Raw genomic sequence first — 26,583 nt, 5'->3', positions numbered from 1 at the left:
GCCCCAGCAGGTGTTATCACCTGTCTGCCTCTGGGGTGAGTCAGCTCCAAGAGACAGGAACCAGAATTTCAGCTCCTTGCTCAAGGGAGAGGCCCCAGTGGGACACAAAGTGTCCCATGTCACAGGAGCAGGAGCAGGGACTTGGACCTGCTGCTGGCGGCTGCTGGATCTCACCCCTCAGGCTGCAACCAGACCTGGATCCCTCCCTGCTGGCTCCTCCCAGCCCACCTGCCATTCCCTACACAGTTCCTGTGGTTTCTGGATGCTGGAGCAAAAGGTACCAGCTTGGCTCCATTTCCCAGCTCAGCTCAGCAAATCCTCTCTTTCTAAACTTTTCCTTTCCCCTGCTCAAGTCGTGTCTCCTCCTCCTCCTCCTTCTCCTCCTTTCCATGTCCTTTGCTCTTTGAGGGCTGGGCTCTGGCTGGGACAAGAGGCACAGACTGACTGCAGCAATATTCCATGTTTTGGTGTGTCCCTCTGGAATGTGGGGGTGGTGGGAGGGGTTGTCCTGCAGCCTCTTCCCATCACAAGACTGTGGCTCTGTGGAGCTTGCTGGGCTCCTCTGGGGCTTTGGGAAATGTGTGAGGAGAACTGTTGGTGGAAAAGCCATGGGGAGAATGCTCAGTGCTGGAGCTGGTCAGGAATTTGGTATCTGTGCTCCAGAATAGCCTGGGGGGTTAATGGGCATCATGGGAGCATGGAGGTACCTGGGTGCCTTGGTTTGAAAAGAGAGATGTCTGCTAAGGAAGGCAGGAGCCTCCCTTGAAATGGAAAATGTAAACCCCTTCCCTCTGAATTATTGTAATTTTGAAATTAAGGGGCTCTCAGCCAAAGATATGGGAATAGGAATAACAGTTCTGTACTAGGAAAATTAAAATTACAAATGCAATAGTACAGAAAAGAAACCAAAGCACTGCCAGAGTCAGAGCATGCCCTGTCCCTGTGTGTCAGGGCGGTGTCCCAGCCCCATCCCAGGGGGGCTCAGCCCTCCTGCAGTGCCAGCTGTGGCTCTGCTGCAGCAGGGATCCTGCACAAGGGGGGAGTTTTCCTCTGCAGCTCCAGGGCTGCTGCAGATGGGCCTGGGCTCCCTCTGGCCATGCAGGGCAGCAGAAAGCTGCTCCTCTGGCAGTGCAGGGGGCAAAGGCTGCTGTGCTGTGCCAGGCTCAGATTGGATCCAGGCAGGAATGCTTGGCTCCTCCCCTGGGCGGAGCATCTCCCCATGGGATGCTGGGATTGGATCAGCCCTGCAGGGACGCTCAGTGGCCATGGACAGCAGAGATCTGCTGGAGGGAGGGTTGGCTGGGGGAGAGATAAAGGAAAAACTGCCCCATGAACAGCAGAGAACTGCCCCAGCTCTGACAGATGGGGATAGAATGCACACCCACTCATGTACTTCTCCCTAAGACACTGGGTGTCAGCCCTGGGTTCTTCCACCTGCATAAGGATCCTCCTGGCCCCTCCTCAGCTCAGGCACATGCTGTGGGTCCTGCTGCTCTCAGCTCAGCCCCCAAATTGGCTTTGAACCAGCAAATAAACCAGCAAATAAATTGCCTTTGAAATGTGTCCCCCATTCTCTGTCCCTGCAGTGAGGGGATGGTAAATCCAGTGTCTGAAATGGAATTATCTCACTGGGAGAGGGAAGTGGAGGACAGCACATGACTGTGATGGTGAAAACATTTTAAAGTGGTCACAAGGTTCTGTGAGGCAAATGAGGGACATCCAGGTCTACACATGAATTCTGCACCTTCCTCAGAGTCATCCTCGCGTGTCCCTGCTGGCAGCGCTTGTGCCAAACCTCTGCTCCTGCACAGGCAGGGGGAACAGAGCTCTCACAACTGCCCTGTCCTGTGTGGGTGGCTGCAAGTCCCCTTGGCTCTTCCCAGAGGGATGGAGTTTACCCTGACATCCTTCTAAGATGTCCCAAATGAGGTGGGATATCTGTGTGCTCCCCCCTTCCTTCCCAGGTGCCACCAGATTTTGTGAGGTGCCCCCCAAGTGCTGAGGAGAGCCTGTGGCAGGGGAGATGTGGGGTCAGGGCCCCCCAGGAAACAGGGAGGGGGGACTGACATCCCTCCTGGGTATGGGATCGTGGCCCCACAGCACTCAGAGGGTCCCAGGGGTTTATCTCACCTGGGCAGCCCCAAAGAGGGCAAGCAGAGATGTCTCTCATTGTGAAACACCTTCCCTTCCTCTCCCTGCCTGCTGCTGCTTCTCCCCTTTGCCAAGGCACCCCTGGGTTCTGCAGAGTCATCGGAGCCGTGCTCAAAGGAGAAGTGAGGGAGGGACATGTTGAAATCAGTTTTTTGACTATTCGCCCATTTCCATCCGAGAGATAAGAGTGAGGCCAGGCTGCGGCTTCAGGATCAAGAAGGTAGGAGATAAACCACTGAAAATGCTGGTGGAGGGTTCTTTCCTGACAGGTTTTCCTTTGAGGAGATGACAATTCCCTGTAAATAAGGTGATGATGCTGTTCTTTGGAGATCTGTTTTCTCAGCAGCACCTATAGCCCCATTCACAAGTGAGCTGTGGACTTTATTTGTATTGGGGACAGGTATAAAGGGTTTGCCTTTAGCATGACTTGTTTTTAAAAATGATTTGTTTTTAAAAGGAATGTAAGGCTTCACATTGTGCATATCTGTGTTGGTCATTTAGGGAGGCAGACTGACAGCATGGGAAGCAGGGGCTGTTTTGGGGAATGCCATCTCCCTCCCTTTGGAAAGTCCTGCCTTGGATGGCTGGGATGTTTTGCCAATTGCCTGCCAGTGTGGGGAATGGAGTTTATCAGGATTGTCTCTACTAACCAGAAATCCTCACTCATTCTGGAGCTGCTTTTAGAGCTTCTCTCATTGTTTCCTGGACAAGGAGGAACTCGAGGTGCAAATACTGGAGCTCAGGGGTTTTTGTCACTGGTATTTTGTGGAACAGGTGGCTGCTGGTAAAACCCAGGGAAAAAAGGATATTTGCTGCTTTGGAGAGCTGATCCCCAGACAGCTCTGCCCTGACACCCACAGAGGTGATCCCTGCACTGAGTGCTGCCCAGACCCTGCTGGCTCTGCTGGGAGCTGAGTGCTCCCACCCTGCTGGGCTGTGCCTGAGCATTTCCAGTGGTCGTTGCAACCCAGTGCAGTGCCCAGCTGGGGAAAGGGCTTTTAGACAGACACTTCCACACTGCAGCTGAACTTTTGCTTTCTAAAGCCTGCACAACCCCAGCCCAGCCACCAGCTCCTGGCTGGAGGGTCACTGCCTGATGTTTTGCAATAGTTATGGCTGGATTTTACTTCGCCAGTGTTACAAGGAGGAGAGAAGTGGATTTGAGGATTGATTGAACTCTTTCAGCTGTTCTCTCTGTTCTTTCTGTGCTGGTTGAGGCAAGAGACATCCTGACTGCTGTTATTCTTTTTTAGCAAGGAACAGTGAAAGATGTGAGCAACTCAAGGATGCTGAGTCCATGTCCTGCCTTTACCTCTGGGGTTGCTGTTTGCTGGGCCAGATTTTGCTTTTGCAATCAAAGCTAAAAGCAAAGATGACAGCAATGGTTTCCAAAGGCCACTATGCACTTTTCTCTAGCTCCCACTAACAACATTTTATAAGGGAGCAGAGAGCTGATGTCCCAGATCAATAAACTGCATTTGTGTGTGTCATGGCACAGGCATCAGCTTCTCCACCACATCCCCCCCATCAGTGAGGCAGGAGATGCTTTGGAGCTTTGCCCAAGGTGAGCCAATGGAAAAAGGCTGGATAAAGCCAAGGCTGGGGCTGGGTGAGCACCTCTGGGCATCTCTGACAGCAGAGGGAAGGGGCATCCTCAGCACGTGAGGAGGTGGCTCCAGTGCCAAGCTGGGAATGCACAAGAAGGGGTTCTGAGGCCCAGTTCCTTGGGACACCCAATTTCTGGGGTGTTACACTTACCAGAGCCCTCCTGACAGGGGAGAGAGCAGAAGTGGAACAAGCAGCTTTTTTCAGACCTCAGGGGACAAGGCGGAAAAATCTCAGGAGTGCATTGCAGCTTTTGGGTGTCTCACTGTAGCTCTGGATTTTTATTCTGTAAATTACCTTGGCATCCCCCTGCTCCTGGAAATTCTGTGTTTTCATGCTGTGCAGCCCCTCTTGGCCCCAGTCCTGTGCTGGCTGACCTGGATAAAGAAAATCTGCCCCCCACATCAACCCCCTGCCTCTGCTCTCAGCCCTTTCTCCATCTCCTGGTCCCACAACTTCAGGGAATCCCTTTTGCCATTAAGCTGCTCTTACAGGGCTCCAGGGCAAAAGGAGGTTGTGTCTCTCTCAAAGCAATTAAAAGAGTGCAACCTGCCTCAATTAGAGGAGTGGATGAGTGCAAGGCTGAAGGGACTGGCTGCCTGCCCTCATCCTCTGGCAGGGCTGCTGCTGCAGCATCCTCCTGCAGCCCTGCTTGAGCCAGCTCTGTGCTGTGGGGCTCTGTGCTGGTGCACTCGGAGTCCTTCTGAGCTGCTGAGGACACAAACTTTCCAGCGCAGTTTCCATGGCCGTGGTTTCCTGTTTGGGTTCAGCACAAATCCCTGAGTGCCTGCACAGTGCCACTGATCCCAGTGTGGAGCCACTGCCACCTGTCTTGCATCTGAAACATCTTTTATTTTTATGGCTGTTGGGCCAGAAAGGTGTGGGGAACACAAACCCCCCTCCTGTCCTTGGGGAGTCCCTGCCCTGCTGCACAGTGCCACCAAACCCCAGCAGTGACACTGAGCAGGGCCCGATGTCCTTGTCCTTCCCCAGGTTCTGCACAAATGCTTGTGCAGCTCAACAGCCCCTCCAGAGCCCAGGAGCTGTTCCTGTAGACACAACACACCCAGGAGCACGCTGGCCCTGCCCCTGGCCATCTGCTGGTGCCCAGCCAAGCCTGCCCCCACCCAGTTTGTTATCAGTGAGAGCGTCCTGATAGGGATCTGCCAGGGGAGAGCAACTGCCTGGCAGGCTGCAGTCTGATAAAGTGTTTACAAGAATGAAAGCTGAGTTAAGGAACAAGATTTCCACGTCATTTCTTTCTGCTTTTTTTCTCAGCAAGCAGCTCTTTCTGGACAGCCCGTTTGGGAAAAGGTCACAGGCCCTTTCTGAGTGCTGTTCTTGGCTCTCCACTGCGTCTGTTCTCAGCCCAACCTTGTGCAACTCTCCTGGGTGTTGCAAGGGCTCCTCATCCTGCAGCTTTTGCATGGGGTTTCAAATCCCCCATCCCCCGGGGCTGCAGACAGACCCTGCTTCCTGCCAGGTCCCTGCCTCTGCTCTCAGGGCATGAACGATCCCAAAATCAGAGCCCAGACCCTTCGTGCTGCCTTCACTAATCCTCTCCATCACCCCCTTCCCCTCTGGGCTTTTTTCTCAGGACTATTTCTCTCCACTTGTATTGCAATGCTGAGAGGGCCCCCACGAAGGAGGAATGATGAGGAGGACTCCATCTTATCAGAAGGCTAATTAATTACCTTATTACACTATATTATTCTATACATCTAAAACTGAATCTCCCAAGCACTCCCTGCACAGAATCTCGTGACTGTCAGTGACAGTCCTGACACACACACACAAACCTGACAGGCCAAGGAAATAAAACACCATCACTCTGGGTAAACAATCTCCATGTTGCATTCTACTTTGGCACAAACACAGGCACAGCAAATGATGACAATTGTGTTTTCTTTCTCTGCTGTTCTGAGAATGCAAAACCCAGAAATATTATTGGGAAGAATTGTGCCTCGCTTTTCTCTGTGAGGAGAAATGTGGCAACACACTTGCTCCCAGTTCCTTGCTCATAAGTGATAGCAGGGACCTTCCTTTTGTCCCCATGCTCTGTGTGCCCCACAGTCCCCACAGTGCTGGGGAGCAGGGCTGGGGGTGCTAGGGGTGCAGGTCCTGGTATTAGGAAAATTAATCCACAAACACCAGAGGTTTATGTCCAAAAAGGAGACAGAGGAGTCCTTTTACTTTATTTGAATAAAGGGAGAGGCCATGGAGCATTCCCCTGGGGTCTCTCAAATTTTTGGAGGACACAGCCTCCTTTTTATCCCAGTTTCCTTTCTCCCTTTCCCCATTGGCTGTGGTACTTGAGAGGTTCAGACTTCCTGAAATTCCTGACACCAAAGATTTCCCTCTAATGTACAACCCTCCCTTTTCATTTTTAATTCTTACAGAATTTAGGGATTTTTCTTCCCCATTGTTTCTTTCCTCTTTCAATGTCTAATATAATCTATCAGCAAACCTAAAGTTTATTTATAAAAGCAAACATCCTTTTCCATTCATCAATCAGTGGAATCCTTCCCATTGTTCCTTTCACCTTCCAGAGCTGGTTTCATCTACCAGCAGACCCTCAGCTGGTTTGTAAAGACAAATCTGCTGTTCCTCTCTCTCACTGGGGAGCAGGGCTGGGTATTGGAATAACGCTCCCAATATTCCCAGTTAGATTGTGCCTGGGCCAGTCTGACCCTCGCTGCTGGGCCAAAGGCAGCAACTGCGGTGTGTCACCCCAGAGATACCTTGGCTTGCTGGTGGTTGCAGCTGGGCACTGAACAAGTCCAGGCTTGTTAGGAACCCCGTTTACCTCAGGAGGAATGGCTTCAGGCGATGGTGAAGAGAAAAAGGAGATGGATTCTGCTGGAGGGTTTAATGTCCAGAGGTTTATTCCATGGTTACAGAGGTCTGAACGTGAGCAACTGCTCCAACAGAACACGGCCACATGGTCTGATCACCTTTTAAGCTCAGGGACAGGGGGAGGGGAGGTACAGGTGAGCCACCAACCAGGTGAGAGGGGCAGGGTCTCAGGGGAAGATGACACCCAGACAGGCCAATGACCCCTGGGCACAGGGGCATCCTTTGAACTTGACCAAGCACATGAGGCCTTGCTGGAATGCTCAGCCTGATTGACAGGACTCACTGAGCAAGGGGGCAAGGGGGAAGGGAGAGAGACATAGGCACACCTGGGGAAGTGACCTGGAAGGCCAAAATGGGACATTACAGCGCACCACAACAGCTGGAGATGCTGAGGAGCAGGGCTGGAGATCAGGGTTGGGGAGCAGGGTCAGGACATGATGGGGAGCAAGGCCAGAAGGTTCTGGGGAGCAGGGCTGGGGTGCTGGGGAGCAGAGCTGGGGAGCAGAGCCAGGAGATGATGGGGAGCAGGGTCGAGAAATGATGGGGAGCAAGGCCAGAAGGTTCTGGGGAGCAGGGTTGGGGTGCTGGGGAGCAGGGTTGGGGTGCTGGGAGCAGTGTTGGGGTGCTGGGAGCAAGGCCAGGAGGTGCTGAGGATCAGGGCCAGGGGGGGCGCCTGCGTCGCGGGGAGCTCAGCGAGGAGCCCCGAGCTCGTTTCCGCTCAGTTAAAATGGCCACGCTCTGATAAGGGCTGTGGTTTCCTCCCGGGAGCCTGAGCGAGCTGCAGGCACGGCTGCAGCCCTGCCCCACACTCAGCCTGCCCCAGATGGATCCTGCAGGCCAGAGCCCCCCGGGGACCCTCCCTGGGGAGGAGAGCCCCGAGGTAGGAGCTCGGGGATGATGGGGAGGTGTTTGGGGTGGATTGGAGCTCGGGGATGATGGGGAGGTGTTTGGGGTGGATTGGAGCTCAGGGGTGATGGGGAGCTGTTTAGGGGGTGGATTTGAGCTCAGGGGATGATTGGGAGGTGTTTGGGGTGGATTGGAGCTCAGGGGGTGATGGGGAGGTGTTTGGGGTGGATTGGAGCTCAGGGGATCATGGGGAGGTGTTTGGGGTGGATTGGAGCTCAGGGATGATTGGGAGGTGTTTGGGGGGTGGATTGGAGCTCAGGGGGTGATGGGGAGGTGTTTGGGGTGGAGGGGATGATGGGGAGGTGTTTGGGGGGTGGATTGGAGCTCAGGGGTGATGGGGAGGTGTTTGGGGTGGATTGGAGCTCAGGGATGATTGGGAGGTGTTTGGGGAAGATTGGAGCTCAGGGGGTGATGGGGAGGTGTTTGGGGTGGATTGGAGCTCAGGGGATGGTGTTTGGGGGGTGATGGCAGCAGGCAGGTCAGGGTGGCTGTGCCCAGAGGGCCTTGGGGACAACGCTGGGTGCTGAGGCTGTAAAAGGGGAATGGGGGACAAAAGGGACAAGGCCTGGGTGTGAGGGCACCCAGCCGGGTCAGTGGGCACCCCAGGGGGAGTGTGGGGTCAGCTCCAGCTCTGAGCCCCCACTGAGGGTCTCTGTGAGCCCCTCTGGGCTCTGTGCTGCCCCCACGCCCTGCCCCAGGCCATCCCAAAGTGACCAATTCCCTATGGGCCCCGTGTCTGTCTGTCTGTCCTGGTCAGATGGGAGCCAGAGCTCTGCCCGGTGCTGCTGGGAGAACGAGGGCACAATGCCCCATGCTGGGCTCCTGGGGCTGTCTGTCTGTCTGTCTGTCCTGGAGGCTGTCTGTCTGTCCTGGGGCTGTCTGTCTGTCCTGGGGCTGTCTGTCCTGGGGCTGTCTGTCTGTCCTGGGGCTGTCTGTCTGTCCTGGGGCTGTCTCTCCCGGGGCTGTCTGTCTGTCTGTCTGTCTGTCTGTCCTGGGGCTGTCTGTCTGTCCCGGGGCTGTTTGTCCCAGGGCTGTCTGTCTGTCCTGGGGCTGTCTGTCTGTCCTGGGGCTGTCTCTCCCGGGGCTGTCTGTCTGTCTGTCTGTCTGTCTGTCCTGGGGCTGTCTGTCTGTCCTGGGGCTGTTTGTCCCAGGGCTGTCTGTCTGTCCTGGGGCTGTCTGTCTGTCCTGAGGCTGTCTGTCTGTCCCAGGGCTGTCTGTCCTGGGGCTGTCTGTCTGTCTGTCTGTCCCGGGGCTGTCTGTCTGTCCCGGCGCTGTCTGTCTGTCCTGAGGCTGTCTGTCCTGGGGCTGTCTGTCTGTCTGTCTCGGGGCTGTCTGTCTGTCTCAGGGCTGTCTGTCTGTCCCGGGGCTGTCTGTCCCGGGGCTGTCTGTCTGTCCCGGGGCTGTCTGTCTGTCCCGGCGCTGTCTGTCAGTCCTAGGGCTGTCTGTCCTGGGCCTGTCTGTCTGTCCCGGGGCTGTCTGTCTGTTCCGGCGCTGTCTGTCTGTCCCGGGGCTGTCTGTCTGTCCCGGGGCTGTCCCCTCCCAGGGACTCGTCCCCCCTCCTGAGCACCCCCGTTCCTGCTGCCTCCCCTCTGCTGCAGCCGCTGGGCTGGGCTCATGCTGGGGCTGCATCCAGCCCTGGGTTTTAGCAACACCCCTGGATTTGAGCTGGGCTCTGGGCACGAGGGTCAGCAGCAGTGAACACGTCCTGGTGGCTCAGCCCAGCTTTAGCTTAGCCAGTCCCGTGTGCACATGGCAGCACAGGGATCCAGCTGCCACCGTGTCCAGGCAGAATGCAACAGCAGGAGCTGCCCCAAACCAGCAGGGATTCCTCCCCCTGCCCTCCCGGGCTGCCCCACTGCTGGGTGAGGAGCAGATGCTTGTGTCTTGCTGATGATAAATAACAGCAGCAGAGAAATAAAGTCCTTTTTCTGTCCCCTCCGTGCTTGTGGGCTTGCAATGGGGCAGCACTGACTGAGGGGATGCTGAAAGGTTTGGGATGGGGCCGTGCCCCCGTGCCCTGGCACAGGCAGGACAGTGCCAGCAGCAGCAGAAGGTGCATGGAACCAGGCTGGCACCTCCTGAGTGCAACAGGACCCTTTCACAGGGGGCTGCTGAGCCACCAGAGCCCCAGCAGCCAGCAGAGGGTACAAGGAGGGGTGTGGAGGCAGGGGGAGAGAAGCAGCTCAAGGGTTAAACTCGCCAGGGCTGGAAGGGTTGAATTCAGTCCAGATGGCCGGGGGATTACGCCAGCCCTAGATTTGCCATAAGCAAATGTTAATGTTCAAGCTCAGGGTTGGTTTAGTTTTTTCTTTTAGGGGTTTCTAAGGTCACTTTGGGGCCTGGGCTGACCCACAAGTAGGATTTGCCCATCCATCCATCCATCCATCCATCCATCCATCCATCCATCCATCCATCCATCCATCCATCCATCCATCCATCCATCCATCCATCCATCCGTCCATCCCCTCCAGCCCTGCACGAGCCCTGCTGGGACCATGCTCTGCAAACCCCCTCAGCCCAGAAAAGCCCAAACTCATTTTAAAGACTTCTGTTGCATTTTTCCGTGTCACCCCCTTGTACTCCCAGAGGCTCCAGTGCCAGGGCCAGTAACAGATGGCACAGGGACACCAGTTCCCTTCCTCTGGCACTGTCACCGCTCAGATTTCATTCCTGTTTGGACAGTCAGAGCTGTCCTGGGCATCCTTCACGTGGGGGATGAGCAGTGCTCCCTTGCAGCTGTCAGAGATTTGGAGCCGTGCCCCAAATCCTGGTGGCTTTTGGCATCTCCTGGCTCCAGCCCAGCCTGGAGCTCCTCCCCATGCTCTGTCCCTCAGCTGCTCTGCCCTCCAGCCTGGTGCTGCTGCAGTGAGTGGCTCTGGGGTGACAGGTGCCTGCTTGAGGGTCCCCCCAAGCTGCTGTGGGCACCCTCACAGCCCCCTCCTCAATTAATGGGACTTGGGGGTGAAGCCCCCCCGTGCTGCCCTGCTGCTGGGTGACGGGGGACATTGTCCCTCAGCCACGGGGTGTCACAGCATCCTTTGGGACGTGCCACCCTCATGTGCTGTGGGTGATGCCACCCCACCCTGGCTGCCCTGCCCTGTCCGGCCACGACTTCCTCCTCAAACCATGCCCTTGATGGGAAACCTCTCTGCTCCTCTTCTCTCCCCAGATGGATCTGTCCCACCGCTTCTCCAAGGAGGAGGTACGAGTGTGGCCCCACCCTGGTGGCCCTTGGTGGCCCTGGAAGGGGGTGGCAGTGCTGCAGGGGCTTGGGGACGTGGCCCAGCTGCCCAGGGACAGCAGGTGGAGGGCAGGAGGCAGGGGGTGGCAGGGCCTGGCATGGAGCTTGGGCAGGAAATCCTGCTGCTCCTGGGGTTTGCATGGAAATCCTGCTGCTCCTGGGGTTTTTATGGAAATCCTGCTGCTCCTGGGGATGCATGGAAATCCTGCTGCTCCTGGGGATGCATGGAAATCCTGCTGCTCTTGGGCTTTGCATGGAAATCCTGCTGCTGCTGGGTTTGCATGGAAATCCTGCTGCTCCTGGGGATGCATGGAAATCCTGCTGCTCCTGGGGTTTGCATGGAAATCCTGCTGCTGCTGGGGATGCATGGAAATCCTGCTAATCTTGGATTTTGCATGGAAATCCTGCTGCTGCTGGGGTTTTTATGGAAATCCTGCTGCTCCTGGGGTTTGCATGGAAATCCTGCTGCTCCTGGAATTTCCATGGAAATCCTGCTGCTGTTGGGGATGCATGGAAATCCTGCTGCTCCTGGGGTTTTTATGGAAATCCTGCTGCTCCTGGGGATGCATGGAAATCCTGCTAATCTTGGAGTTTGCATGGAAATCCTGCTGCTCCTGGGGTTTGCATGGAAATCCTGCTGCTGCTGGGGATGCATGGAAATCCTGCTGCTCCTGGGGTTTTTATGGAAATCCTGCTGCTGCTGGGGGTCCCTGCTGGCTGTCCCCACGGGAGGTGTCACCCTGTCCCCACAGCTGGCCCTGCTCTACGAGGAGGTTCTCTACACCATCCGGCACCGCCTGGGCAAGCCCGAGCAGCAGCACGTGGGGGACTCCCAGGAGCTCTACTCCTATGTGCAGAAGGTGCAGCCCCTTCCTGACAGGCTCCCCAAAACCTGTCCCCTGCCATGTCCATCCTCCCAGCTGCAGGGCTGCTAGGGGTCTGTTGGGGGGCTGTTATGTGTTATGCCCCGAGCTCCCTCAGTGAGTGTTTCAAGGGATTTGATTTACGCTGGTGTTTCACAGGGGATCACAGCATTCTCAGGAGGCTGAATAACAAACTTCTACTTGCAAGCTTGAGAATGTTAATGTACAACCCTCAAACCTGAGAATATTAATGTACAACCCTCCCTTTTCATTTCTAATTCTTACAGAATTTAGGGCTTTTTCTTCCCCATTGTTTCTTTCGTCTCTCAATGTCTAATTTCGTTTATCAACAAACCTGAAGTTTATTTGTAAAAGCAAATATCTTTTTCCATTCATCAATCAGTGGAATCCTTCCCACTGTTTCTTTTATCTCCCAGTGCTGGTTTTATCTACCAGCAGACCCAGGCTGGGCTTTGAATTAGGTTGGGCTTTCCATGTGCCAGGGGCTTGGGCTGGGCCAGGATGTGGAAGTGCCCCATCCCACCTTGCAGAACTTGCCCTGACCCCCACCCACCACACACCATTTCTCTCTGGTTGTTTGGAGCCAATAATCATGAGGGTCACTCAGAGGGAGCTTTTAACAAGCACCATGAGAGATGCAGCAGCAGCATGCAGCTGGAGGGCTGGGAGCATCCTGTGGCTGGGAAATATTAGCCCTGGGGAGAAGTGTTTATCTTAGGCTGGGGATGGTGGGAAGAAGGCTCTCCCTCAAGAGCTTTCAGCTGGTCCCCAGCCTTCCTGCTGGACTCAGCCACTCTCCTCTCCCCTTGGGCTGCTGCTGGCTCCCAGGGAGCAGAGGGAAGCCCCTGGCTGCTGTCCAGCCCCTGTTAACAGGGCAGCATCCATCACCAGCCCCAATATCCACACAGGCTTTTGGCATGGACGCAGAGGAGCACGGAGTCATCATGCAGCAGGTCATGGAGCTGGAGGTACAGTGTCCCCAGCGTGCAGCTGGGGGGCTGCTGGGGGGCTGCAGTGCCCCTGAGCCCCTGGGGTGGGGATTTGGGGTGCCCTGGGGTTGTCGCTGCTTGGGTGGGAGCTGATGGCAGGGTCCTGCTCCAGCCCCATCCTTCCATGCAGGGTTGGTCCTTCCTCTCAGGGTTGGTGACCCCTGTCACAGGGCTTGCAAGGGTTGCAGGATGAAGAGAGAGGCGAGAATGTTGATCTCATGTTCAGAAGGCTTGATTTATTATTTTATGATATATATATTATGTTATAACTATACCAAAAAGAATAGAGAGAAAGTTCTCAGAAGGCTAGCTAAGCTAAGAATGGAAAAGGAATCAATAACAAAGGTCTGTGTCTCAGCACAGAGTGAGACCCAGCTCTGCAGTGAGTGGTCAGTAAATCCAAACAGCCACAGGAGACCAATCATGGATCCACCTGTTGCATTCCACAGCAGCAGATAACCATTGTTTGCATTTTGTTGCTGAAACTTCTCAGCTTCAGCAGGAAAAATCCTAACGAAAGGATTTTAATGGAAAGATGTCTCCTGTCTCACGTCTGTCTGTAATGACAGACCCCTCACATCAATGTCTGTTTATTCATTTTTTCCAGAGCCCCATTTACTGCCTGAAAGCCACTGTGAAGGAAGCCAAGGGAATTTTGGGCAAAGATGTCAGTGGTAAGTGGAGGGGGGTGTCCCGTGGGGAGAGGGGCAGCTGCTGCTGCCGAGGGAATGCCCAGAGCTCTGTCCCTGCAGGGCTCAGTGACCCATACTGCCTGCTGGGCATCGACACCAGGAGCCAGGAGCCAGCCCACCCCGACCACAAGAAGAGGATGAAGGCTGTGGTCAAAGACCTCATCCCTGAAGACCAAATCCATCGCACCCAAGTCATAAACCAGACCCTCAGCCCAGTGTGGAACGAGACCTTCATCCTGTAATCCACCCCTACCCCTTGGCTCTGCTCTCTGTGGGGGTGCAGGGCACGGCCAGGGCTCTTGGCTGGGGATGGGGGCTCACGGTTCCTGTGTTACTGCAATAACAGCATCCCCTGGTGCCTTGCAGGGAGTTTAAAGATGTGGAGACAGCCAGCTTCCACCTGGACATGTGGTGAGTGACAGCATCCCCGTGAGCCCCGGACCTGTCCGAGGGGTGCTGCCTCCTGGCATTCAATCTAGAGCTTTTTTAAAGGCCCCAAAGCCAGCTGAGAACCCCTTTCCCATCACTCTCCGTGGAGCAATGCTCAGTGCAGGATGTGACCTGTGCCAGCAGGGAAAGCCAGGCTGGCTGTGCCCAGGCAGGGCTGCTCCTAAACCCTGCTTTAATTTATGGAGACCCACGTGCTCGCAGATTTGGGCTGGGTTTGGGGGTGGCCTCAACGCTGACACCTCCCTGCTCCTGTGCTTTCCCTCTCCACCGTCTCTGCAATTCCCTGCTCTGTTTCTCCATCCTCGCAGGGACTCGGACGTGGTGGAGTCGATGCGGCACAAGCTGGGGGAGCTCACGGACCTGCACGGCCTCAAGAGGTTGGTGCTGGTGTGGCCCCAGGGCTGCTGAGGAGAGAGGGGTGGAAAATGCTGATTTGCCTGCTGGGTTTTAAAAATCGCCCTTGGAAGGAGGGAGAGGGGCAGCAGGTCTGTGTCACACGGCTGCAGGCACCTTCCCACCCCCTCGGGCTCTTTGTGCCTTCCAGGATCTTTAAAGATGCTCGCAAAGACAAAGGGCAGGACGATTTCCTGGGGAACGTGGTCGTTCGCCTGAAGGTGAGCCCTGCCTGCCTCCCCTCCTTCGAGGGACTGCCCAGGACTTTCCCCCGTGAAACCTCCCGGGGTCCGGGCGGGATCCACACGGGATCCAGACGGGATCCAGACAGGATCCACACAGGACCCGGGCAGGATCCACACAGGATCCACACAGGATCCACACAGGACCCGGGCAGGATCCACACAGGATCCACACGGGATCCACACGGGATCCACACAGGATCCACACGGGATCCACACGGGATCCACACAGGATCCACACAGGATCCACACAGGACCCGGGCAGGATCCACACAGGACCCACACAGGATCCACACAGGATCCACACGGGATCCACACGGGATCCACACAGGATCCACACGGGATCCACACGGGATCCACACAGGACCCACACAGGATCCACACAGGATCCACACGGGATCCACACAGGATCCACACAGGATCCACACAGGATCCACACGGGATCCACACAGGATCCACACAGGATCCACACAGGACCCGGGCAGGATCCACACAGGATCCACACGGGATCCACACGGGATCCACACAGGACCCACACAGGATCCACACAGGATCCACACGGGATCCACACAGGATCCACACAGGATCCACACAGGACCCGGGCAGGATCCACACAGGATCCACACAGGACCCGGCCAGGATCCACACAGGATCCACACGGGATCCACACGGGATCCACACAGGATCCACACGGGATCCACACGGGATCCACACAGGACCCACACAGGATCCACACAGGATCCACACGGGATCCACACAGGATCCACACAGGATCCAGGCAGGATCCACACAGGATCCACGCAGGATCCACACAGGATCCACACAGGATCCACACAGGACCCGGGCAGGATCAACACGGGATCCACACAGGACCTGGGCAGGATCCAGGCAGGATCCAGGCAGGATCCACACAGGATCCACACAGGACCCAGACAGGATCCACACAGGATCCACACAGGATCCACACAGGACCCGGGCAGGATCCACACAAGATCCAGGCAGGATCCACACAGGATCCACACAGGATCCACACAGGATCCACACAGGACCCGGGCAGGATCCACACAAGATCCAGGCAGGATCCACACAGGATCCACACAGGATCCACACAGGATCCACACAGGACCCGGGCAGGATCCACACAAGATCCAGGCAGGATCCACACAGGATCCACACAGGATCCACGCAGGATCCACACAGGATCCACACAGGAGCCAGGCAGGATCCACACAGGACCCGGGCAGGATCCACACAGGATCCACACAGGACCCGGGCAGGATCCAGGCAGGAGCCAGGCAGGATCCACACAGGATCCACACAGGATCCACACAGGAGCCAGGCAGGATCCACGCAGGATCCACACAGGATCCACGCAGGATCCACACAGGACCCAGGCAGGATCCACACAGGATCCACACAGGATCCACACAGGATCCACACAGGACCCAGGCAGGATCCACACCGGATCCACACAGGAGCCAGGCAGGAGCCAGGCAGGATCCCAGCCCTGTGGCAGCACCCTGTGGCACATCCAGGACCCCTGTCAGAGCCACGGGCTCTCCCTGGGCCACAGTCATTCCAACGCCCTCAGTCACTGCACATGCTGTGTTTTAAATCCAATGCTGAATCTTCCTGCCCCACGAACGCAGTGGGATGAAGATCCCCTGGTCTCTGAACGAGATCCTTCTCCTGGGAAGGCTGCCCAGGGCTTCCCCCTTGTCCCTCTGTGCCTGCAGGACCTGCACTGCTGGGATGACCAGTGGTACCAGCTGGAGCCACGGACAGAGACCTATCCCGAGCGGGGACACTGTCACCTGCAGTTCCTGCTGACACACAAGAAGGTGGGATGGGATGTGGAAATAGGATCCATTGCCTTGGCAGGATGGGACAGCTGCCCGTCCCCTGGGGCTTGTTTGGGGGCCACAGGTGCCAGCACAGGGTGTGCAGGTGCTGGACCCTGCCCTGAGCTCAGTGCCAGCACCAGCACCCTGCTCCCGGTGCACCCACAGCCCTTGGCTCTCCAGCCCTGCCTTTTGGGCCCTGTGTCCCCGCTGTGGCAGTGTCCCTGTGTGTCCAGGCAGGTGATGGTTCTCTGTGTGTTGTCTCTTTGCAGAGGGCCACCACGAGCAGCCGGACGCAGCCGAGCTACACCGTGCACCGCCACCTCCTGCAGCAGCTGGTGTCCCACGAGATCCTGCAGCACCAGGTGCCACCAGGGCTGCCACCAGCAGCAGAAGCAGCTGGGCAGAGGAGGCCTTGCTTTGCAGCCCACACCCCAACTCGCTGTGTGATGGGAATGAGGGTCAGGAGGATGCCTGGCACATTGCTGGGGCTCCCACTCCTGCAAATGATGGTGTTCACAGGGCTCCGAGGGAGAGGGAAGAGATGAGGATCTGACTCCATGTTTCAGAAGGCTTGGTTTATTATTTTATGATATATATTATATTAAAACTGTACTAAAAGAATAGAAGAAAGGATTTCATCAGAAGGCTGGCTAAAAATAGAAAAGAAGAATGATAACAAAAGCTTTGGTCTTGGACAGCGAGTCTGAGCCAGCTGACTGTGATTGGCCATTAATTAGAAACAATCACATGAGACCAATCACAGATGCACCTGTTGCATTCCACAGCAGCAGATAATCAATGTTTACATTTTGTTCCTGAGGCCTCTCAGCTTCTAAGGAGGAAAAATCCTAAGGAAAGGATTTTTCAAAAAACATGTCTGTGACACCCCCCATGGTGCCTGTCCTCCTCGTCCTGCCTTGCTCCAGGACACATTCCTCCCCCTTTCCCTCCTGCAGGCTGGCAGCACCTCCTGGGATGGGGAGCTGAGCAGCCACGCCAGCACCGTGCTGTACCTGCATGCCACACAGAAGGACCTCTCTGACTTCCACCAGGACATGGCGTGAGTACCCCACAGCCAGGGCAGCACCTGGGGCCTTGCTGGGACCCTCTCCCCACAGCTGCTCTGTCCCCTCAGCTCAGGTGTTGCTCCCTGGGTGCCCCCTGTGCCCCCAGCTGTGGCTGTGGCTGGCTCCTGGGTGTCCCCCAGCCCTGAGAGCTCAGCCCAGCCCTCCCTCCTCCCCAGGCAGTGGCTGGCCTACAGCAAACTCTACCAGAGCCTGGAGTTCAACAGCAGCTGCCTGCTGCACCAGATCACCAGCATCGAGTACCGCTGGGTGCAGGAGCGCCTGAGGCCAGAGCAGGTGAGGGCAGGGATCAGGGAGATCAGGCACCCAGCCCTGAGCCTCCCCTCCCAGGAACCCCTAAAACTGCCCCAGGCACCCAGCCCTGAGCCTCCCCTCCCAGGAACCCCTAAAGGCACCCCAGGCACCCAGCCCTGAGCCTCCCCTCTCAGGAACCCCTAAAGGCACCCCAGGCACCCAGCCCTGAGCCTCCCCTCCCAGGAACCCCTAAAACTGCCCCAGGCACCCAGCCCTGAGCCTCCCCTCTCAGGAACCCCTAAAGGCACCCCAGGCACCCAGCCCTGAGCCTCTCCTGCCAGGAACCCCTAAAGGTACCCAAGGCACCCAGCCCTGAGCCTCCCCTCCCAGGAACCCCTAAAACTGCCCCAGTACCCAGCCCTGAGCCTCCCCTCCCAGGAACCCCTAAAGGTACCCAAGGCACCCAACCCTGAGCCTCCCCTCCCAGGAACCCCTAAAGGAACCCAAGGCACCCAACTCTGAGCCTCCCCTCCCAGGAACCCCTAAAACTGCCCCAGGCACCCAGCCCTGAGCCTCCCCTCTCAGGAACCCCTAAAGGCACCCCAGGCACCCAGCCCTGAGCCTCCCCTCTCAGGAACCCCTAAAGGTACCCCAGGCACCCAGCCCTGAGCCGCTCCTGCCAGGAACCCCTAAAGGCACCCCAGGCACCCAACCCTGAGTCTCCCCTCCCAGGAACCCCTAAAGGAACCCAAGGCACCCAGCCCTGAGTCTCCCCTCCCAGGAACCCCTAAAAGCACCCCAGGCACCCAACCCTGAGCCTCTCCTGCCAGGAACCCCTAAAAGCACCCCAGGCACCCAACCCTGAGCCTCCCCTCCCAGGAACCCCTAAAAGCACCCCAGGAACCCAACCCTGAGCCTCCCCTCCCAGGAACCCCTAAAACTGCCCCAGTACTCAGCCCTGAGCCTCCCCTCCCAGGAACCCCTAAAACTGCCCCAGTACTCAGCCCTGAGCCTCCCCTCCCAGGAACCCCTAAAGGTACCCAAGGCACCCAGCCCTGAGCCTCCCCTCCCAGAGTCCCTGGGCAGGAAGCTGTGGGCTACAGGGGTGCCAGGCTGTCTGGAGGGCATTTCCCAGTGGTTTGTTCCCCTCTCTGTGGAGAGCCCCTTACCCTTCGCACTGACATCGCCCTCCCCCATCCCTGCCATCAGGTCAATCACAACAAAACTTAAATATGACCCAATTTCTGCTGCTCCCAGCCTGTTTTCCCAGAGCATCCCTGCACCCTGCTGAGCCACCACATTTCCCATGCATAGCAATGAGGTGTAAGCACAAAGCTCAGTTCGGTCCCTCCAGGGAGAAGCTACCAGAGACATCAGGGATTTGTTTCCCATCCCTGGAGGAGGCTGGGAAGGAATGGGAGCAGCAGCTCCCTCCTCCGTGCTCCTGCCTGCACCTGCCTGTGACTGAGGAGGACCGTGCATGTTTCCTCTCTTTCCAGAAGGCAGAGCTGGCCGAGTCCTTCCAGTCCCTGCTGACCTACGGGGTCTCCCTCATCCGTAGGTTCCGCATCATTTTCCCCCTCTCTGTCCCGAGGTCCACGGAGAGGCTCCAGTCCCTGCTGCGGTGAGTCTGTCCCTGCTGCCAGCTGCACCTGGGGTCCTGTGGCTCAGGACAAACCCCTGAGCTTGGCAAAACTCAGTGTGAGCCCTTTCTCCCCTGTCTGGGCTGCTGTGACCCTTGTCCTGTGCCTTCCCTCGTCCTGGGCTCCCTGTGGGGACGTTGCTGGGAGGGGAAGGCACTTTGGGCAGGGTCTGTGAGGGGAGAGGTGCTTGTTTCTGATGGCAGGGGCTGGGTTTCACTCCAGGCTCTCACTTTGCAGGGTCCTTGTCCAGATGTGCAAAACCAAAGCTTTCCATGAGCTGTGCACACCCAGCCCAGACCTGCCCCAGATGGTCTCCACAGCTCTGAAGGTACTGGGGTCTCACCCACCCCAACCCCTGCAGGGTGGGACCCTGTGGGTCTCCCTTTCCTTCCACGCCCTGCCCAATGCCCACACCTCAGCAAATCCACATGGATCACCGTGGCATGGGAAATACCTGCCCCTTCAACCTGGTGGCCCCAGCCCGTGGTTCCCACAACAGGTTCTCCCCTCACCCAGGGGACAGGGAGAGTGAAGGGGGTGACAGAGCTGGCTTTGCTCCTCCTGCTTCCCTGCCATCCCACCAGGACTCCTCTCTTGCAGTCAGGCACCACAGAGTGGTTCCACATGCAGAAGCAGCACCTCAAGCCCATGGTGAAGGTCAGTTCCCATCTCTGTCCCTCCAACATAATAAAGTCACCTCAGAATGTCTGAGCGTCCAAAACAAGCTTTCCTTCCCTTTGCAGAGCATAGAGGAGAATAGCAAAGCCTTGTCCATGCTCCTCCTGGAGGTGATAGAAGATCTCAAGCAGTGCCAAAAGATCTGGAATAAATTGTTCAGCACGTAGGTTTCAGTGCTTGATCTCACCCCCACCCACCTTCCCTGGGATCAAGAGTGGCAGGGCCCTTTGGTGCCTCATTCCTTGGCCCTTGGGCTCCCCAGGTGGGGTCTTTGGTCCCACCTCTGCCCCTTAGGGCTGTGCTGGCCTCACCCAGGACATGGCCTTCCAGGGTTTGCTGGCCTGGCAGAGTTTGCTGGCCTGGGGCTGGCAGGCTCCTGAATCCACTTTCTCTCTTGCAGCAACCTGAAGTTGAATATCTTCTCCATTGCCTACCTGGAGCTGGAGAGCCTGGTGAGCAAGCCTGGGCTGCTCTGCCCTCAGGAGACTAAAGTCTAAAGCCAGGCTGAGGTTTTTGGCCACCTTTCAGGTGGCAACTCCTTGTTGCAAGCTTGGAGGGGGAGCAAGAGAAACTCCCCCTGTGTGCCCACGGAGTGACTATGGGGACTGTTTGACCCAACAAATCTCCTGAAATGCCACCCAAAGGGAAGAGGAGTGCCCTGAGCTGACCCTCACTCCAGAAGGAGCCTTTCTGTGTCTCACAGTGTCCCCCCTGGCCTTGCTCCCATCCAGGTGGCAGAGCACGTCCAGGAGCAGCTGCACAAGGTGGACAGCAGCATGTCCAGACCCACGGCCGAGAGCCTCTTTGATCTCTACCGGAAACTGCAGGACCTCTATCAGATGAAGGACTCCCTCCCAAGCAGGTATCCAACCTCAGAGGGGAGAGGGGCCAGAGGGAGGATCCAGCAGTCAGCTGAGAGGATCTCCAGATCCTTCATCACTAACTGCACAGCAGGCAGAGCAGGCTGTTTGTGCCTGGTGTCAATGGGAGCATCACCAGAGGGTTTGGGGCTGATCCCTGGCTGGGGTTGGTGTGAGAGCAGGAGGGGTGACAGTCCTGTGCCACTGCTGTGTGGTTGGAGAACCTCCACAGGGATGCCTTCCTCCACAGGGATGGACCTCTGGCTCTGAGCAACTTCCACCAGTGGTTTGAGGAAGCGTTGCCCCTGTGGCTGCAGAAGGCCTACACCACCACGCTGGAGAGGGCCCAGAGAGCCATCCAGATGGACCAGGTAATGTGGGGAGGAGAAATCTCCCTCCTCCCTTTGGGACATGGCAGCTGCCCTCCTTGCCCTGCTGCTGGGCCTGGCTCACAGCACTGCCACCACCACAGGTGCCTCTGGCAGCCCAGGAGCAGCCTGCTTCCTCTGCCAAATAACAAAGTACGTGGTCCCCTGGGCCAGCTGATCCCACCCAGCCTGGCCTCACACCATGTCCCTGTGTCCCTTCCCTCACTGCTCCCTGGCAGCCCTTGGACCCTTGGATCTGCATTTGGGCCCTGCTGTGAGAATCCCCTTTGCTTCCAGCCTCTCTGGAGAGGGGAGGGAAGGCAGCCATGGCTGCTCTTAGTGGGGCCCAGAAGCACTGGGGGGGTGTGTGGAAGGAAGCAGGGGGCTGTTTGTGCTGCTCCATCCATCCTCATCTCCTCCACTCTCCAAAGTGGTTGTGGGATGATACATTGGGGTATAAGGAGCTGATGATGGGCCAGAGAGCCTTAAAGTGAAGGAGCAGCTCTGCTCTCTGGGCTGGCATCTCCCTTTTCAAGCTGTGTTTGCCTTCTCTGCCCCTCAGCTGAAGCCTTACGGGTACCACAAGCACAGCACATCCACTGTTGACCTGTCCACCTGCTACGCCCAGATTGTGACAACCTGGCAGCAGCTCAACTGGCCAGACCCTGAGAAAGCCTTCATGATCATGGTCAACCTCCTGGAGGTTTGTGCAGCTGGCCACCAGCACCTGGAGTTTCCTCCTCCTGCTCTTGGGGATGTGTCTCCTTGAAGGAGCCAGTACCCCCAGTGATGGGACTCCCCGAGCCCACAGCGATCCTCCTGTTGCCTATTTCACTCCTGCTGGTTTCCTCTCTGCCCTGCAGGACATGTGCAAGATCTCCCTGATGTACTGCAAGCTCATCAAGGAGAGGGCTGAGGCTCTGTCCCTGAGTGAGCAGAACGAGGGCGAGGCGGCCAACAAGGTTGGTATTGGAACCTGTCCTGGTTGCTCCAGGAAGGGCAGGATTTGGCCCTGGTGTCTGGACAAAGAGGGAGCTAAACTGCTGAGAACCCAGCTGACATCCCCAGTTTGGGTTCTGCAGTTGGCCATCAAAAGCCATAATCCTGGAAAATCAGGAAGGAAATGATGTGAGCAGGGGGAGCAGGATGGGGATGGGGACACAGGTGAGGATGAAAATGAGAATGGAGATGGTGATGGAGATGAGACTAGGGATGAGGATGGAGGTGGGAATGGGGATGTGGGATGGGAATGGGAAAAATGATGGACATTGCCTCGGGGATGGGGATGTGGCATGCTCCAGGGGGTGTGGACCCTGAAGCAGACCCACCTCCCCCAGCTCTGCATCGTGGTGAACAACATCGAGCAGCTGCGGCTGCAGATGCTGAAGCTGCCATCCCAGCTGGCCTGGGCCCAGCTGGAGCAGCGCACCAGGGGCATCATCGAGCCCCAGCAGATCCAGAACGCTCTGCACAACCAGCTCGACAGCACCGTGGCCTGCCTGGACCACGAGGTCCGGGACGTGGTGCAAGCCCTGGCTACCAAGGTGACCACCTGCCACTGATGCCCCCTTGGCCCTCACCTGGCCCAGAGCAGTTTCACCCAAGGTGTCCTGAAGCCCATAATGCTCCTGGGATGGAGACAAGGTGGAGCTGGGCATGGGGAGGCTGCTGCAGAGGACAAAGTCCAAGTCCCTTCCTGCGTTTCTCCTTGGCAGCTGGAAAAGGGCATTGCCAGACACATCCAGGAGCTCTCATCTTCCAGTGACACCCAGAAGCCTGAGGATGTAAGTATCTGGTCCAGCCCCTCCTGGACCATCATTTTGGGCAGCCATGGATAGCCTCTGCTTTCTTGGTGGGTGCCTATGTCTCTGTTCATCCCTGCTCTCTGGGGCACAGGACACACCAGTGATGGGGCCCAGAGCTCCACAGCCTTTACTTGATGCCCATGTCAGCGGCAGGACCACACCAGGCACAGCCTGCCTGTGTGGGAAGGAGCCTCTCTGGGATCCTCCCTGGCCTGCTGTGCCCTGCTGGATACCCCTCCTACCCTCCCCAATGCCCTCTCCTCTCTCTGCAGTCCATCATCCCTGGCCTGCTGTGCCCTGCTGGATGCCCCCCTGCCCTCCCCAATGCCCTCTCCTCTCTCTGCAGTCCATCATCCCACTCATGAAGTTCCTGGAGTCGGAGCTGCAGTACCTCAATGAGCATCTGGTCCAGGAGAACTTCAAAAGGTGACCAGGGCACTTGGGATGCGCTGTGGCAGAGGCCGCCAGAGTCACCATCCCTTGGGCAGGAGCATCTCCTCAGCTCCATGGGGCTTGAGGCCATCCCACTTCAGGGCTGACAGGATGAGGCACTTCCTTCTGGGGCTTGGCAGAGCCCTTCAGCTGAAGGCCATCCCTGCAGCCCAGCCCCTGGATCCTGCTCACAGCCTCCCTCTCCCCTGCAGCCTCCTCACTCTCCTGTGGCACCACACCCTGTCCGTGCTCTCAGCAGCTCGGGGGCCGCAGGTGCCCTCGGTCCAGCACTGCCAGAGGCTGTTCTGTGCCCTGAAGGTACCAAGGGGAGGCGGGGGGTCCCTGCCAAGGACAGGGCTTTGGTTGGTGGCTGACAGCATCCTTGTCCCCAGAGCCTGGAGCGGTGCTTCCACGCTGAGGGCTGCGGGCTGCCGCTGAAGACCCTCCACAGTGCAGCCTTCAGGGTATGGAGATGGGGATGGGGGGTCCTGTGGGTTCCTGTGGGAGGAAGGGATGCCAGGGAAGACATCCCCAGGCTGTGGACCTGTCCATGTGCTTGACCATCACCTCTGCCCCTCCCCACAGACGCTGGAGGCTCACCTGGCTCTCTGCTCCACCAACAGCCGCAAGCTCATCCAGAAATACTTCAGCAACAGGATCCAGCAGCAGGTAGGACTCCAGATGCTGCTCCCAGCCCCTTCCCATGTCCTACCCTTGCTCACAGGCCCTGCCTGTGGAAATGTGGAATTTCCCCACCACCCTCCCAGTCCTGGGGCTGTTTTGCCACAGCGTTGAGCAGGAGAGGGCTCAATGCATCCCAGAGGATTCCCCAAAATTCCTGTGCATCCCCTCCATGATGGGGATGAAGGACAGCATCCTTATCCTTGTGCCCAACTGCCCAGCTGGACACGAGCTCAGAGAAGTACGGGGCCGTGACCATCAAAGCTCTGTACCGGCCTTCGGAGCAGAAACTCCACGTGGAAGTGCTCAACGCCACCAACCTCATCCCGCTGGACTCCAACGGTGGGTGTGGGTGGGCAGGGCAGCCCCAGGGTCCCCTGTCCTTGGTCCCTGGTATGCTCCAGTCAAGAGAGATGCTGGCAATGCTTGGACTCTGTCTTTATTTGCTTTTTTGTCTAAAGAGGTGGATTTGGGGGAAAAGGGGGGGTTATAGCGCTGGTTCTGGTTGGTTCAGTGGGATGTGGCAGGCAGGGCCATGCAGGACACAGTGCCCACGTCTCACTGCTTGTGGCACAAGCCAGCAGCCAGGGCAGGCAGCTTTTCTTCATCATGCAAAGCAGTCACAGATAAAATAATACTCCGGGGCGAGCAGCGACCTTCTCCGGGTCCGGCTGCCGTTCGGGGAGCTCTCCAGGAGAGGTCACTGCTCCTGCAGCCAGCCCGGCCGGTCGCTGTGCGGGCAGGCTCGGGGATGCTCCCGCACCCTCCAGGAGCCCGGGCTGGGCTGGGGGTCGGGGTGAGGCTGCCCTGAGGCCCCCGCACCCCTCCCAGTGTGTCCAAGGCCCCCGGCTGGGTTCATGTCGGGGCAGAGGGGCCAGGGGAGGGGGCTGATGTCTGCACCCCACCAGGCTCCAGCGACCCCTTCGTGCAGCTCACCCTGGAGCCCCGGCACGAGTTCCCCGAGGTGGTGGCTCGGACCACCCAGTGCAAGAGGAACGAGCTGCACCCGCTCTTCGACGAGGCCTTCGACTTGTACGTAGGGGCTGACACCCACCGGGCCCCCGTCCCCACAGCCCTTCAGGAGAAGTAGTCCCCCTCAGGCTCCCCTCAGGGAACCTCTGCCATGGGGCTGCTGCTCCAGGAGCTGCCGTGTGCAGGGGGGTCCCCACACACCGGGGAGGGTGCGGGGCTGTGCTGGGGCCCTGAGGGGTTTGGGTCAGTGTGAGGCTGTCCTGGGGCCCTGAGGGGTTTGGGTCACTGTGGGGCTGTGCCGGGGCCCTGAGGGGTTTGGGTCAGTGTGGGGCTGTGCTGGGCCCCTGAGGGGTTTGGGTCAGTGCGGGGCTGTCCTGGGGCCCTGAGGGGTTTGGGTCACTGTGGGGCTGTGGCTGCCCGTGGAGCACAGAAGGGCCTGAGGGAATGGGATGGGATGGGATGGGATGGGATGGGATGGGATGGGATGGGATGGGATGGGATGGGATGGGATGGGATGGGATGGGATGGGATGGGATGGGATGGGATGGGATGGGATGGGATGGGATGATCCTCTGCCTCCCACGGCCCTGCAGCTTGATCCCCCCCGAGAAGTGCCGGCAGGAAGGGGCCTGTCTGCTGCTGACTGTGTTTGACTACGACGTGCTGGGCTCCAACGACCTGGAGGGCGAAGCCTTCTTCCCCCTGTGCCGCCTGCCCGGCCTCGACACCGAGGAGGACGAGGCTGACATGGGACGGGTGCCCCAGACCCGGCTGCCCCTCACGCACCCCAAGCCCTCGGGTACGTGGTGCCACAGCCCCTGCAGAGCGGGGAGGGGGCTGTGGGGAGCGTCTCCCACCATCACCGCCCTCTCCTCTGGCAGATGAGATCCTGCAGCTGCTGGAGTCCAGGAGAAGGGACAAAGAAGCTCAAGCCTTCGTCAAGCTCCGCAAGCAACGAGCCAAGCAGTCCAAGGAGACAGAGTGAGGGAGGGGCAGGAAGATGGCCCTGAAGGGGGAACTTTGGTGGTGTTGGAGCCAGAAGCATCTGAAGGGAGTGTGGCGACAGAGGGGTCCCTGTGCCTGCCCAGTGCAGCTCCCAGCACCCAGCTCACCCCAGCCTTGGGCTGCAATGCTCCATGAGCCAGGGAGGGTGGGCAGGTGCATTGGAGGGGATTTCTTTGCCTGCCTGGACTAGTAACACTACACGAGGGATGTGGAAGTGTGGCTGTCCCTGTCCGTCCCTCTGGAGTTTGTCACTGCCAGTGCTGCATCTCCTGGCAGTGTCCCCAACCATCCTCTCTGCAGCATGACTGATTCATGCTGGGGACAACCATGGCCAAACCTGCCTTCAGTTTTGGTTTTTCTTTAAATTTTTAATTTCTTTTTTCCCCTCATTTTCTTGTGGATAAGCCTCTTATTTTAAATGAGAAGCCACAAAGCTGGTGCGTGGGCTGTGTGCTTTGGGGCTGTAGCCCTGTGCTGGCAGCAGCAGCACAGTGGGGTGGGACAAGGCATTTGAGGTCTGGTGGGAGCTGCTGAATTTCTCCTTTTTTAAAATGTGTATGGCTCTTG

At 57.7% G+C, this 26,583-nt stretch overlaps 1 protein-coding gene across 5 annotated transcripts; it reads left to right on the top strand.

Moving 5' to 3' along the window:
* Positions 1–26,583, top strand: UNC13D (unc-13 homolog D). Of its 5 annotated transcripts, XM_063175642.1 has the most exons (33): positions 1–277; positions 2,227–2,371; positions 10,688–10,720; positions 11,512–11,619; positions 12,552–12,611; positions 13,240–13,306; positions 13,385–13,562; positions 13,691–13,735; positions 14,083–14,151; positions 14,319–14,388; positions 16,146–16,250; positions 16,523–16,615; positions 17,210–17,313; positions 17,497–17,614; positions 19,072–19,196; positions 19,453–19,543; positions 19,816–19,872; positions 19,959–20,056; positions 20,294–20,345; positions 20,625–20,755; positions 21,004–21,124; positions 21,684–21,824; positions 21,985–22,083; positions 22,459–22,665; positions 22,837–22,905; positions 23,273–23,352; positions 23,571–23,676; positions 23,751–23,822; positions 23,944–24,027; positions 24,261–24,381; positions 24,948–25,071; positions 25,605–25,810; positions 25,893–26,583. In XM_063175642.1, the coding sequence occupies exons 3-33, from the start codon at positions 10,688–10,690 to the stop codon at positions 25,994–25,996; spliced, it is 3,138 nt and encodes a 1,045-aa protein (XP_063031712.1). In that variant the 5' UTR covers positions 1–277; positions 2,227–2,371; the 3' UTR covers positions 25,997–26,583. The 5 variants fall into 5 exon arrangements, with proteins under 5 accessions (XP_063031712.1, XP_063031711.1, XP_063031710.1 ...); XM_063175641.1 differs by lacking the exon at positions 2,227–2,371; XM_063175640.1 differs by lacking the exons at positions 1–277; positions 2,227–2,371 and adding an exon at positions 7,359–7,492.

The sequence above is a fragment of the Melospiza melodia genome, chromosome 24 (genome assembly GCF_035770615.1).
Source record: "Melospiza melodia melodia isolate bMelMel2 chromosome 24, bMelMel2.pri, whole genome shotgun sequence".
In the NCBI taxonomy this organism is placed as follows: domain Eukaryota; kingdom Metazoa; phylum Chordata; class Aves; order Passeriformes; family Passerellidae; genus Melospiza; species Melospiza melodia.
This window is presented reverse-complemented; position numbering and strand designations above follow the sequence as displayed.